The sequence below is a fragment of the Sarcophilus harrisii genome, chromosome 1, assembly GCF_902635505.1.
Source record: "Sarcophilus harrisii chromosome 1, mSarHar1.11, whole genome shotgun sequence".
In the NCBI taxonomy this organism is placed as follows: Eukaryota; Metazoa; Chordata; class Mammalia; order Dasyuromorphia; family Dasyuridae; genus Sarcophilus; species Sarcophilus harrisii.
Window position 1 is genome coordinate 598,020,800 of NC_045426.1, and position 15,113 is coordinate 598,035,912.

Genomic DNA, 15,113 nt, shown 5'->3' on the forward strand with positions numbered 1-15,113 from the left:
CCTCGCATATTTTACATCTGAGGAAACTGAGACAAACAGATTTAAGAGATTTGCCTAAAATGACACAGCTAGTAATTCGATGAGGATGGACATGAACTCAGGCCTTTCTGTCTCCATGCCAAGCACTTGATCTATTGTGCTATCTAATTATCCCCAAATTAGGGAATAGTGCTGAATAATATTTTAAGAAATGATGGTTCTTTAATGCCATTAAAAATATCACTAGTCTAAGAAGGTAGAAAAGTAGTTCTTTTTGTCTAGATATAAAAATCGTACAAGTTATATTCAGTAAACTATATAATTGAAGATACACATACAGAAAAATAAATAGTTATATTTGTCCAAACTGTAAAAGATAATATAAAAGCTACTAAATATCATTAAAGCAATTAGCTCTGACCCCATTTAAGTAAAATATCAAATTCTTGTTTGCTGGAAACTAGGTCAGCATTTTTCCGCTTTTTCTCCCAAAGAAGAAGAAAAGACTAAATGTCACAAACTACTTTTTAACTGGCATTCTATTGTATTCTGCTTATTCCATTTAGTATTTGTATTAATTAGTTTTTTGCAAATTTTATATACTTCAGCTTTCAATTGATCTAAATATATTGTGCATATGTAAGTCTGTATTTAATTTTGAGAAGGACTTATTAATTTTTCTATTGGACATGTGGGCAATTTTCACATATGAGCTATGATATATAGATTCCATGGTGGAAAAATTGTCGTTAGTAAAACTTTTCCTTATTATAGATTCAGATTTCTAGTGGTATTGACTATCTTTTCCTGAAACCTTATGAAATGGTATACTCACTAAATTAGATATACTACTATTGGGTCATTTTGGAAGTTAAGTTGGTTTTCTGGTAAACATTTATTAGAGAGATAGCATTCTTGATACTGCAATAGTTCTGTAATATCATCTGTCCATCTCTATATCTATGGTCTATATGGATATTTTCTTCTATAGTGCAGATTAGGACCCTTCTATGCCTGTCCATCCTTTGAGATTCTGATCTGTGCTGAACAAATTCTATACCAGTTTTCCAGTTAATATTTTGAGAGTATTAAGTAAAATAACTAGGGTTAAGGATATTTAGGTGTCATCCAAGTTAAATTTATATTATTCTAATTTTGGTTATTTGATTTTTTTAAATTAACAGAAAAATAAAATGATCATTCTCATATATAAAGTAGGACTGGAAAAAAATTTCATTGTGAAGGAACTTTTAGTTCCTCTTAACTTATGATGTGTTTTCCTTTTAAAGTATTAAATAAATTCAAAATAAAGCTTTCTTATGTGACTATGATGACTTTTGGCTCTTACTCTTTTTTCTTCTGTGTATTTCACTTTAAAAATTAGTGGCAATTTTAAAATTTCTTTCTTCCTTTCTTTCTGTGCTATAGAAGACTTCTAGAGCTGCTTCTTCTCCCTGTTAACTCTGTTAAATATGTATCAGAGGGAACTTGAACTTTGATAGGCATCTGATTTTTATATAAGAAAAAAATTAGTGGATAAAGATTTCATTCTTAATATGAAATAATATATAATGTAAAAGATATCAATCACTATTGTATCACTGATCTATCAATTGCATGCATGTAGGAATAGAAAAACATGTTTATACATATACATATATTCATACGATTAAGCAAATCTATATAATCTAGTGCTCTGATTTCATAAGTATAGGTAACTCTCAGGAAATTCCTTCCACAAATGAAGACTAGCAAGTGTCTTCAAATAATCATTTTACCAATTTTCTTGAAGTACTGAGAAATAAAATGACTTGTGGGATGTATCTAAACAAAGACCTAAATCCATTGCCTTCTTGACTTCAAAGCTAGTCCCTGTCATGGACTACACAAATAGTCTTGCAAAATCAGTATTCAGTTGTAGTTTCCCATGCCGAGGGGCATTATTTTTAATGGCAAAATTCAAATGTTGGGTACTTGCCTTTTGTTGATTTTATAGTGTTGAAGTCTTAAATGTTTTTTTTCCCCAAATAAATACCCCACTTCCACCAGAATATAATAAAAGACAACATGCTTCTGATCTCAAAGAGTTTATGTTCTAAAATTGTTATCTCATTTCAAATTCACCCAGTGGTGAGTATATTGGCAATCATTTTATTATATTGTAAACTACTACAGTTCCTTTCCATTAAATACATTCCTCTATGTTCACTTTGAAATCTTCAATGAAATGTCTTACAGGGGTTCTAAAAAGTATTAATGCTTAATTGAAATTGAATTTAATTTTAAAGCAACATATTTTGTTGAACTATTATATCCCCTTTAATATGTTACTGCATTCTTATGATATTATATGATGAGAATATAATGAGACTGTGGACCCCATGGTAAAATTTTTATAGAAAGTATATAAAATTTATACTTTTCCAGTAGACTCATTACAATTAAAAATAACACTGAACTAGAAAGAACAAATGACATATAATTTCTTAGAATTTAACTGGAAAATATGTATGAATAAAGTATGCATAAAGTAACATGTAATTAAAAAGGAAGCATAAAACCACAAAATGTATTTAGCTGAATTATCTCAGTTCTCTAATATGATCCTTATAATGTTTTGTAAGAAATCTCAATATTATGAAAAAATAAGGAATCAAAGAAAGAGATTTTTATTCATTGGAGATCAGCAGTGGCTTATTTTTATAATAGACTTCAGAGAATTAAACATTTCACTGTTTTATTAAAAATCTATTCTTAGTCATTCTTGCCTTAGTAAATAAATGAAACTATTATTTTCCATTTTTATAGAATAAACAAACATTGTTAGGCAGTTTATATAAAGGTGATTATGAATATTATTCAATATACCACTTTTTTAACTGAAATTTTTCATACTAGTATTTTTAAAAAATCTGTTGGTAAAGTTAATTTGATATAACTGAAAGAAGTTTGGACCTAGAGTAAAGTTTAATAGTTTCTAGAGGGATAGGAAAGTCTCCATAGACTAAAAATTAGAATTATTCTTTGGTGAACCCAGAACTTCTGGGATTTAAAGTATTTCTCTGGCATTGAAGAATTCACTTACAGAATGACAGAGATGCAAAGGACCTCAGAGATCATGTACTCCAGCTAATATCTAAATAGGAATCTCCCTACAACTCCCTCAACAAATGTTCAACTAGTATCTTCTTAAAGACATATGAGGGAGTGGTGACAGGGAGATACTACCTGTCAAAGGAAGTCTTTTTTAATTATGGATAGCATCAAGCATTAATGAATTTTCCTTGGCATCAAGTCTAAATTTGCTTCTTTGAAACTTCTACTTACTATCACTAGTTCTATCCTCTGGGACTAAGCAAATTAAATAAGATTAATCTTTCCATATGATAGTCATTTTTATAGTTGAAGACAGCTATCCTTTAACTTCTAAGCTTCCTCTTCTCCAAATTAAACAACATAGTTCCTTTTAAATGATCATTATCTGGAGCAAAGCCAGAACTTTTCAAACTCCTTGTTTTCTTATTGAACACTATCATTTATCAATATCACTTCAAGATTAACATTTCCTGAGTCCTATTTCCTTTATTTTTCACATGCTCTGGGTGGACTACATGATCTTGAATGTTCCTTCAAATGTTAAGAAGATATTCATAAGGCCATGTGTGTAAAATATCTTATTCCAATTTAATCCACAAAGATAGAGATTTAGTATACTATCCATTATTAGTGGTTACCTAATAAAGTTTTAGATAAAAGTAGAGAATAACAATACTATAATGCAATTAATTAGTAAAATCTCTGGCCTCAGGTCATCAAAAAGCATTGTACACAGAGAAAAAAATAGCATAATTTAAATGATATATGACATTGTCTGATGCTTTAATTTCATTGATAGGCCAGACATTTTCATCTTATTGCATATGCATGCTTGAAAATAAAGAATGGGGACACTTTCTTGTTAATAATATAATGAATTTTCAAAAGAACATGTGCCTTGCCAAGAGTATTGACAAATGTCCTTACCTTCTTTATAAAGGATTTTTGGGGAAAAAAACAACATAAATCAGATATCTCTGCTTTCCTTTATGGAGAGGCCAATAAACAATCAGCCAAGCAAGCCACTTCTGATATTTGAAAGTATCTACCAACACAATTACACTCATTTTGTATAAGAGAGAAATTGTTCAATTCTGGACTAATGAACACAACTGTGAAAATGCAAACATACTGCAAACCCACAGGCACAGTTTGGTAAAACAAAACAACAACTTTATTGACACATGGGGGACATATGTGTGTATGTGTGTGATATATTTCTATGTGTATATTGAGCTTGAGCTATGCATACATATACATATACATGTATGGCAATCTTAATTTATTGATTCCCCAAAACATTGTTCTTTTCCATCTCCTTAATACTTGAGTTTTTTTTTTTTTTTTTTTTGGTTCTCATTATTGAAAGTATAATGATAGGATACTGAAATTACTGTCCAATATTTCTGTTCAGGTATTTTTGCAAAGGTTGCTGTTATTTTCATTAAGGAATTCACAATTTCAGGAAAATGAGTTCTAAAAAATAGTCCACTCATAATGGTAGATTAATAGACAGAAATCTCCATCTGTCCCACTGCTAAAGCACTAGCACTGGGAGTATCAGCCACTAGTTAATAAAGGTCAACTTTTCCACAAACTTATTTTCACAACTTGATACTTGGGAAAGATCTGCCAACCACAAAAGTATCCCTCCCCTCCAAGGAAATATTACTTATGGAAAAAAAAATCTCACCTCTAATAATAATGAGGGAAAGGATGTAATTATTATTGTTATTACATTTGAATAGTTGTGCTTTGTTATTATTCTGTAATTCGCTGCAATCCCAGTGAGGGTATCACTTTCAGACAGCAGCTGCTACTCTCCTGGAGAGCGCCTCTCCAGGAGCTTTAGAACACAGTCTGATGTTTGATTTTCTCCTCATCTTCCCCAGAAGGATCTTAATATATTCAATAGGGACATTCTACTTTCCCATTTCTAGTTAAAAGAGATGGTCCAAGGCTTCTGTCTCACTCCTTTCCCCCAGTTAACTGTTTTCTCTCTCACTACCTAGATGCGTTTCCAAAGTTCTAGAGCATCCCGTGGTTATAACGGTGTACATGGGGGGGGGGGGGGGGGGGGGGGGGGAAGGCTGTCTGGGTGAGAAGATGCTGAGAGTTCTGAGGACGGTCCTTCTCTTTCTAAAAGCCTTCACTAGATATTGTGGCAGCAGCGGCAGCAGTAACAGTGACCATCTGGACTTCAGAGAAACATTAACCTACTGTTACCCGCCTAACCGCTTCCGCCTCAGGGGCGCACACATGCACACACTTGCTTCTTTCAGAGGCTTCCTCAGTGTCAATTCATCCTAACCTCCGCTCCCCTACAGAGACATCAGCAGAGGCGGTGTCCTCCATCAGTTTAACCCTAGAGTCAATCGATTAAAAGTTCAGACAGAGATGCTTTGGGAATAAATGTATATATGTCCTAGGAGAAAATTTAAAAAAAAAATGATGCAATACACATATTTTTCTTAAGCCTGGAGGAACAATGAAGCCGAATCCTAGTTTCCAACATGTAATGACCATGTTAGCACAGACCCATGTTAGTGTCCAAATCGGGATATCAATTTTAAGCATGCACATGCATGTATATGTGTGAATAAGTGTATACATTCATGCTTCTTTGTGAATACATATATTTTTCTGTTCCCCTTTACCTGCAGTGATGTGTCGTAAAGAAGTGCACTGATTGTACACGGAATCAGGGATAGTGAGTTCCACTCCTACTTCTAACATTTCCTTATTATATGATTAAGGACAGGTTAGTTAACCTTTCTGAGTCTCAATTTCCTCATCTATAAAATGAGGCTGTTAAGACTAAATTCCTTCTAAAGCACTTTTCAGCTCTAACCCCATTCGTTCAATCAATCACATATCTAGAACTGGAAAAGATCTCAAAGGCATTGTATTTAAGCTGTCGTTATACAAAATGGAAAAATGAAATTTAGAGGGTTAGGTAACTTGTACAAGATCATGCGTGGAGACCAGCAGGGGAAGAATTCGAACTTGGGACCTTGTACTCAAAAATCTAAATCTTTCTATTCACCAATTTGACTAGAAGTCGTGGTGCGCCAGTGTGCGTGCACGTGCAAGCCTGGGTCTCTGAGAGCGGGCGGCCACTACACCAGCCCCAAGAGGAACTCCCTGGGAAGAGATAACTGTGGTGATTTGTAAAGATGTGCTAATGACTGCAGTGGCTTGGAGCACTTCAGAATCGCCCCCTCACCCCTACCTCTCCCTTTCCGATTTGATAAGGAGAGATTGGAGAGTTAGGATAAGGGGTGAGGAGTTGTAGTATGTCCCTGGCTGCTGGTGGCCTGGGTTCCCAAGAATGTCATAGCCTTGCAGTTCAAGAGAGCAGTGTGCACACTTCAGGCAGCATGGTCTGAGCAACAGAGACACCCTCGGACTCAGCGAAGCCTGGGGCGTGTGCGCTAACCAGCCACTCAGCTGGGGAAATGGAGCTAAGACGGGAAAGGAGGGAGACATTTTTTTTCTTCTCACCTCCCACTATACTCGGATTGTTTGTATCTTTCCCAGCTCAGCGACACTTTCTTTTCGTTCATATCCCAAGGGAGGAGCGTGGGAAAGCAACCTCTTTGTGTGTGTGTGTGTGTGTGTGTGTGTGTGTGTATATATATATATAGAGAGAGAGAGAGAGAGAGAGAGAGAGAGAGAGAGAGAGAGAGAGAGAGAGAGAGAGAGAGCGATATCAAATGTAGATAGTGGTGCCTCTAAGATAGAAGCACAGCTCTTTTCTAGATGAGACAGATACGCTGCAGCCTCCTTGGGCAGCAGTGGCTCAAAGGGTTTGCTGAGTCCAAATATCTCCTTCTTCTCCCATGATTCCTCTCCACACCCCCACCCCTTCCTTCAGTCCCCTGGTTAAATGTTCAAGGAGTAAGACCTGGTTGTCAGTTCAGTAAAACACATCATAAACCTATTAAAATCATACAAATACATGTACAAATATGTAGAATATATGTATATCTATTCATTCAATTCTATGTACACTCTTATAAGAGTCACACTTTATTTTAGTGTCTGCTCATTTTAATCTTTCCCCAGTAGGATTGATATTGATCACAATTCTACCTTGCAGGTGATGGTGTTTTGCATGTCTCTGATATGTATGTGTAGTGTACATTTGAGAATATAAAATTGTGCAGCTAAGAAATTACTGGGAAGCTTGTTTTTCAAATGTCAGGTGCTTTTCTTTCAGCTCTTAGGAGGGTTTTTAGATTTTAGAAGTTGATTGTACATGAAAATATACAGGGAAGATAAGAGTGCCTTCAATAGCCTGTCTATAGGCCTAAGGCCAAATGGAAATGGTCTAGCTGAATTCACACACACACACACACACACACACACACACAGGAAAAGTAAGGCTCAATCCAATCTGGTATTCTAGGTTTCAAGACTAGCAAGGGAAATCCTTGAAAACAATCCCCCTCCTCTCCCCTTCCCCCCAAAGAAAGCAGAAAAAATCATCAGGGCCTTAAAAAAAAAATCATCAGGGCCTTGAAAGTACCTTAAGAGTTTGTCACTAAGGAAAAGGAACTGAAGCACATAGACACTTTCTTAAAAAGAAAAAATAAATAAATGTATAAATCCGAGGGCTATTTTCGAGGCAGATAAAACTGCAAGTGGCCTTGAAAGTGATCTCTATTACCGAAAACAGAGTATTTAAAAAATACCTTCAGTGAACAATAGAACATCCTTTCTAGAAGGGAGCAAAGGACAGAGTAACTCTATACAATCCAAAGCCCCTTTAAGAATGGAATAGGATGTTTTTAATGAAAATAGACTGGAGCTTATCTCGTCTAAAAACAAACCACTCCACCCTCAAAAAAAAAAAAAAAATCCATAAAATTTCTAGAGTCAGGAAGGGTCAGATTGTTCATGTCATTTACAGAAAATTAACACTTCATTCAATTTTCTGGCGCGCCTCATTCAGAACATACGGTAAGTGCGGGTTACAATACTATAATTGCAGTCAGCGCAGCTTGGTATCCTGTCAGGCTTGCCTGCGCTTCCCGCTCCGATACTCCCCCGCCCCACCTCCCCATTCTTCCGCCCCCAAAATGTTTTTCACTCAACAGGTACCACAAAACTTGCAGTTAACCCGTGGTCATCTTTTCCCAAGGAGAGGCACTCTAGTTCTTTAATGCTATAGGATGCTGCCTCCACGCGACTCCTACTTAGAAAACACCCGTCTCCTAAGGAGCTTCTGAGCCATCTATTAAAGTAGTCTTATGGCAGGCAAACTGCACATTAATACTAAGATTCTAATATGTCGAGCAGATAACTGTAACACGGTCCGGTACAACTAGAAACATGTTTTATGTAGAAAAGTAGACTTCTAAAGAGATGAGGCTGTTCTCTATGTTTTGGCTTGGATCTGAAAGAAAGATTCTTGACAAAATATGCTTTAATGCAAGCTGAGAATTAACATTTTGCTTGCACATACGGACAGAAAAAGCTCCGTTGCATTAAGAATGTTAAAAAAAAAAAAAAAACACCTAATTGTATTATCTATTGAACATAATGTCAAGATAAAATATCTCAACGTAGCCCTCCCAGTCCCTTGAAAAATGAATTATTATTTCCACGGAATGCAAATGCACTGCTTTCTGTGTGAAGACAACCAGCTGCAAGCTGTACAATAAACTGTTTCATAAAGACGGAGCCAGATTGCAGTTCAGAGAGTCACCCCCTTTAAAACGGAAGAAACATGCAGTTTGTGTTGACAACCTCTGTGTGCCTATGCAAAAACCGAGATTTAAAACTGTGTCCAACCCCCCCCCCCCCCATCAACATATACAAAACCTGAGATCAAAAGTGTCTATTCGAGCTGCCCTGTGGAGGAGGAGGAAGAGAAGGAGGATACGGATGAGGTGAAGAGAGAGGAGGAGGAGGAGGAGTCAATCTATCCAAAATTCATCATTAGTCATAAACACCTCAAGAGTATTTCTTACAGCAATTAATAGATAGCAGGGTGCGTGTGAAGTTGTAGAATGAGGCTTTGGGGCTCTTTTCCTCTCCTGCCTATTTCATGGAAATCCCTTTCCCATGCTCCCCAATGTTCCCTGCATCTCTGCTGCTTTACATGACATTTTACATTTCCACCTCCCCATGTACATGTGACATTCACTTCTACCTGTCTGAACAGCAGACTTTCTGGAGGTCTTTCATTTATTTATTTATTTTGGTCTTTAGATAATGACTTTTTACCTTTATTCTTTGTCAAAGGATCCATCTCTGCACTCCAAGGCATTTCATGCTTTTAAAAGATTAATCTTTGCCCAACCCTTGTGCAAGGTCCCAGTGCAGCTTTTCTACACCCTTCCATTCATCCATAGAGACAGACATATATAAGAATGCACAGATGCATGCAAATACATTTATCTATCTATCTATCTATCTATCTATCTACCTACCTACCTACCTACCTACCTTCTTACCTACCTACCTCTCCCACTAGGAGAAATCTTCCTGAGTTGTGAGTCATAGCTCCCTAATGCCTTTTAGAACATATAGTGTACATGCAGTGCACCTCCCCTAACTTTCCCCACTGAACGGGTTACAGGAATTACAGTAGTGTCTTTAGTACCAATATTCTACCAGGGTTAGAATATCCACCTATATGACTAGAAAAAAAAAAAAAAAAAAAAAGGTAGTCTTCCTCCCTAAAAAAAAGTCTTGCAGTCGAATTGTGCTTGAATATCCACTAGTTAGAAGCTATACGAATCAACTCACGTATTCGTTTGAGCATACTGCAAGAATATTTATTGAGCTCGGGCTCAATCACTGCATTGAACGCCAAGCCTGGCAAGCAAATGCATTTCCTATCTGAGAATAGAGCCGTGAATCAACCCGTTCTTTATTATTTTTATTGCTAGTATCACCATTATTATCATCATCATTATTAGTCCGAACGGCAAAGTAATATGCAGACCTATTTCCAGGCGACAACTCAGAACACCTCAGATCAAAAGAGGAGACCCCTGAAATCAAACCTACCTTTCACACATGAAATCATCAATAAAAAGACGAGGTTCCAAAACGTAAATCCACTTTTAATCCCCATTTTCTTCACCAGAATGAAGTCAAGTCGGCCGCATTTAATACATCCTTTTTTCCCAAAGTCCCCCGATTTTGATTCCTCTGCACGGATTTCCCCTTTGCAGATCCCTTTCATATTATTCGTGAGCTCCTAATTCCTATTCCTTGGCCAGGCGCAGTAGAGTTGTTGCTGTTGTTGGTGCGCGGTCACAGCTCAGAGTGAATGGTGTTTCTGGGATACCACAGCAACCTTGACGAGGACTCAACCATCTCTCCAACGGGGGCACAGAGTCTCAGCTACTCTGGATTTTGTCTTTTCTTATGCATTTTTCCCCTCAACCCAAATCTACCACAATTCTCACTTGTTATAGCAACTGCCAGAAACCAACAGAGAGCATCTTGAAGACCAGCGACGCTCTCTAATAAACTCCAAACAATATTTGATATTAAGGGGCTTTTTTTTTTTCTTCCAGAGAAGATCAATTCTGTCTGTAAAAACAGCCCAAGAAATAATGCGATTTCTATTGCAGCCTGATAGAAAATCTAGAAGCTAATGCTAGAAAGGATTAAAGAAATACTTTATTACAGGTATCAGTTTGATCTTTGAGAAAATGTCCTCAAAATGCATAGGGTCCTCTATGTCTATTTCTATATTTCGATGCCCCCATCGTTAATATAGCCTATGCCACTATTCCACTGGCAGTATATTTAAGGAAGACTGCTTGCATTCATTATTCTTTGAATTGATTAGAAATAGAGATTACAAAAGACTGCCTTTGAACAAAGCCTTATATGCATTAGATAGGTATATGTTTACCCATACACCCATATTCTTACATGTGGCCCAATTTCATCACAGGATGGGCAGGGGGGGCGGGGGGGAGTCATTTTATCAAATACTTGCCCCTTCACATAATTTTTTATCCCCTATAGTGTGCTTCAATTAAAGAATAATTTGAGATAGTAAGAGAGAGCCATCTCATTTGTATCAATTCTGAAGTACTCTCAAATATGTAAATTAAGGGAAATTCTTTCAAAACGAAAAATGTATGCATCTATGCATCTAGATTCAGCTGCTTCATAGCTCAGACCTAAGGGTTAACGCCCCGAAAGGGAAGAGCTCTTGCGCCATCTACTGGATCCTGCGAGACCATCGATTCAATTCTATTTCTAAGTGGAACCCCATTTTCTTTCCTTCCCCCTTAATACTGTAGGGTAGCATCGACCCTGGGAGTGGAATTTTTGCTCTACTATGTCAGTGCCTAAGTATGTTTCTGAAAGCCACCGCCACTTTCCCAACAATGAGGCTGCACCTTACAGTAGGCTAGGGAGCGACAGACCTTTATGGGAATTCTCATCTACTAGGGGGAGGTGAAGAGAACTGCAGTTCCTTTGCCTGGAATAGGTAAATGCATTAGCTTCTGCCGCGATTCGAATGATGAAGCATGTGCTTGGGGGTTACAGAAGGTGTATAGCAAAGGAGGGGTCGTTCTTGGAGAGTTTGTGGATTACGGGCATTGTCCTTAATTACTATGTTCCTGTCCCATACTTTCTGAGACTCCCAACAGCTCGTGTGCCTGGGCTCTGTATGAGGTTGATTGCTAAGAGGGTAATAGGGGATAGAGTCTGGAGGGACTTGTTCTGCAAGAGATGCACACTGTGTATATTATAACTAGGCATGATACAAAGAGGTCTGTGTGTATGTGTAGAAAGAGCGTGCTTGATTCGATATTGCGGGTAATAGGGAAGGTATTATGCCTTTCCAGTATTTGTATTGTGTGATGCAGAGAAGGAGGGTGGAAGCGGTGGGGAGAGGGAGACGGGGAGAAAAGAGAGGGCGAGAGAGAGAGAGAGAGAGAGAGAGAGAGAGAGAGAGAGAGAGAGAGAGAGATTATTTCTAGAAAAAGAAGAAAGTGTAAATTTTTATGCCTGTGAATGTGTTTGTAAGCGTGTTTGTGCAGTTTATGTGCAATAACCACACATATTTGGGGCAGAGATGGCTCTTCCTTGCTCTCTCTACCACCCCCATTTCAGGCAGCAGTAGCAGCAGCAGAAGCAGGATACTACTAAATGACCTCATTAAACACATTCAGACACCTTCAGGGATTATTGGGAGTGTTTGTTTCTTGCCATCAATATTCTATTTTACTGTCTGCGTATGCAGATTTACCAGGATCACAAGGTTGGGACCGAATGAGATAGGGAGAGTCAACACTGAAAACGTCATTAGGCACTAAGGAACCTCAGCAGAGAGTAAGGAATTGATTTCAGCAGATGTAAACGTGGGTTGCTGTTCTTGAGGTCAAAAAAAAAAAAAAAAAAAAAAAAGTAAAATTCAAACAGGTACTTAAACCTAATGAAAAAGTTCCAGAGAGTCATCTTCACCATGAGATGAAGAGGTCAGTCATATTACTGAAGAGTTTAATAAAAAGAAAATGAGCTCCTGAATTTTTTCTCTTGCTTTTTAAATTTCACATTTTAAAGCTTAAATTTATAGACCAAATGGTAAGAGAGAAAACATTAACTTGCCACAAAAATTAAAGATATTCCAAGTAATGGCAAAACCACTCCCCTAGCCTCTCTTATTTACCTGCAGTCCAGAAATCTAAAGGTGTCCAAAGATAAATTTCATGAGGTCTGAAAAGTTGGATGAGAAATATATATATATATATATATATATATGTATATATCTTTATTTTTATTAACTTCTAACTGAAATGTGGCATTTCCTTCATTATGAGAGTAGGCTAAACACATTTTTCCCCTCTGAGAAATACTTCATAGACTTCAGCAGATTACCAAAGGTGTATAAAAACAGCTAAGAGCCTCTTTATTTATATTTTTAAAATGAGACTACATTTATTATTGTTGACTGGTTTTTCAGTTTTGACTGTGTCTTCATAAAACCATTTGGGGTTTTCTTGGAAAAGATATTGGAGTAGTTTGCTGTTTCCTTCTCCAAGTCACTTTACAGATGAAGAAACTGAAGGAAACAGGGCTAAGTGACTTGCCTAGTGTCATACAGCTAGTGACAAACTGAGGCCAAACTCAGGAAGAGTTTTTCTGACACAGCACTGTTTCTTCATTATCTATTTCATTTATCTATATGCTTTCTTTAAATGTTGCTGCCTATATCTTCAATGAAAATGTCATTAAGATTTTCCAGAAATCATTAGACTTTCCAAATAATTTCTAGAGTGATAAATACTTCACAGTTTCCCCCTTTACCTAACACCCCTGCTGTCAGAACAGTTAATGATGCTTTCTTCATGTTTTACAGATGGGAAAATTAAGGCATGGTGAGATGTAGTGTCACATACAAGGTCACCAACAGGGCTAAGAAGAAAACCCCAGGAGTGATGACATTTCATCCTATGTGCTAACTGCTGGCTCACACTCTGTCTATCATGCTAAAGATTCTACTCTGCTGAAAAGATCTCAGAAGTCATTCTAGAAATATGTAACACCAACTAGGAAAAAAGATTTCTGGATGAATGTTATCTCCCAAGGGCGACAAATTGATATCTAGAATTGTGTGGGGAAATATACAATTGAAAGAAAGTAATGGGGAATACCAGTAAATGTTTTCTATGTTACTGATAATAGAAATAGTGAAATAATGCAAATTATAATTTTATCTCATGACCTTATAGAAAAAAGTTTAAATAAGGGGTTATGAGTATAGCCTACACATACATCTCAGCAAAATTCCATCTTTCCTCCTTCCTTGCTTCATTTCTTCCTTCCTTCTTTCCTTCTTCCTTCTGTCCTTCCTTCCGTCCTTCCTTAATTCCTTCCTTCTTTCCTTCCTTCCTTCTTGCCTTTCCCCTTAAGTTTCTCTCTCTCTCTCTGTCTCTCTCTCTCTCTCTCACCTGTCGCTGTCTCTGTCTCTGTCTGTCTCTTTTGTCTCTGTGTCTTTATTTTTCTTTATGCCTATTTTGTCCGTCTTTCTCTTGCTTTCTTTGTCTGTTTCTATGTCCTTCTGTCTATTTCTGTGTTTGTCCATCTGTCTGTTCCTCTCTTCCCCTCTTTTCTTTCTGGCACACTACAGTCTATTGATCTTTTGCATATAGTTCAAGGATGAAAATGACTTGGCAAGGATTCTTAAGTCAACCATGATGATGACATATTGTCAAGAGTTTTTCAGTTTAGTTTAAAATAGATTAATATTTAAAATTGAAAGTTCTAGATGGTGTACCCTAAGCCACCAGCACACCTAAAAACAAAACAATAGTGGGCAATGCAGGTATTTTACCCCTTCCAAAACCTGGCTAATGTGTTTCCAATTTTTTTTTTGTCTCATCATCATTCAGAAATAGTAGCACAACAATTTGAGTAAAAGAAAGTAAAGAAAATGAGCACAATGTGAAGAAAAACTCCTTAGATCAATTTTAAAAGCAGATAGATTTTTTATTTTAAGAAAAAGAATATATCTTTACAGAGTAAACACTAAGGTACAATGATTGTGTTGTTTACAATGCAGCAAGGGCTGCAAATTATTCATAATTTTAAAATGCAGCAAGTCATTTATGGTTTATTGTGAATATTATTTTTTCAATGAAGACCTATAGATTAAGTAGTAGTTTGTTAGTAAGCATATATGATACAAAGTATTTTGTTACTATTTAGTCTTAGAGTACTAATTTAAATTGTTAATAACTTAGAACACCTATATAACTACAAAAGACTACAGCAGCACCATCACCACCACCACCCCCGCTTTCACCACCATTGACACACATACAAATAAACATATATGCATAAGCAGACATTCTCATCTGCATTTGGAGCTGGAGGGATAAAAACATCTGATGAAAAAATCTTTCTCTTTATCCCTAAACCAGAAATATCTTCATTTTCCAACCTTGCTCTACACTGTAAGAAACTGAATCCATTTGAACTTCAATATTTAATCTATAAATTTGTGATATGTTACTTTGATGAATACTGTTGTTTCCTAAGAAATAATCAGC

General features: G+C 36.7%; 1 protein-coding gene across 2 annotated transcripts in view; it reads right to left on the reverse strand.

Annotated features, from left to right (window-relative positions):
* CSMD3 (CUB and Sushi multiple domains 3) overlaps nucleotides 1–10,701 on the reverse strand; it is a 1,575,929-nt gene extending 1,565,228 nt beyond the window's left edge. The window contains exon 1 of one of the 2 annotated variants that reach the window (XM_031954893.1): nucleotides 10,099–10,701. In XM_031954893.1, the coding sequence (XP_031810753.1) occupies nucleotides 10,099–10,276 (178 nt within the window). In that variant the 5' untranslated portion in view covers nucleotides 10,277–10,701. The remainder of the gene's footprint in view (nucleotides 1–10,098) is intronic. The other variant, XM_031954946.1, reaches the window with a different exon arrangement.
* Nucleotides 10,702–15,113: the final 4,412 nt, after the last annotated feature.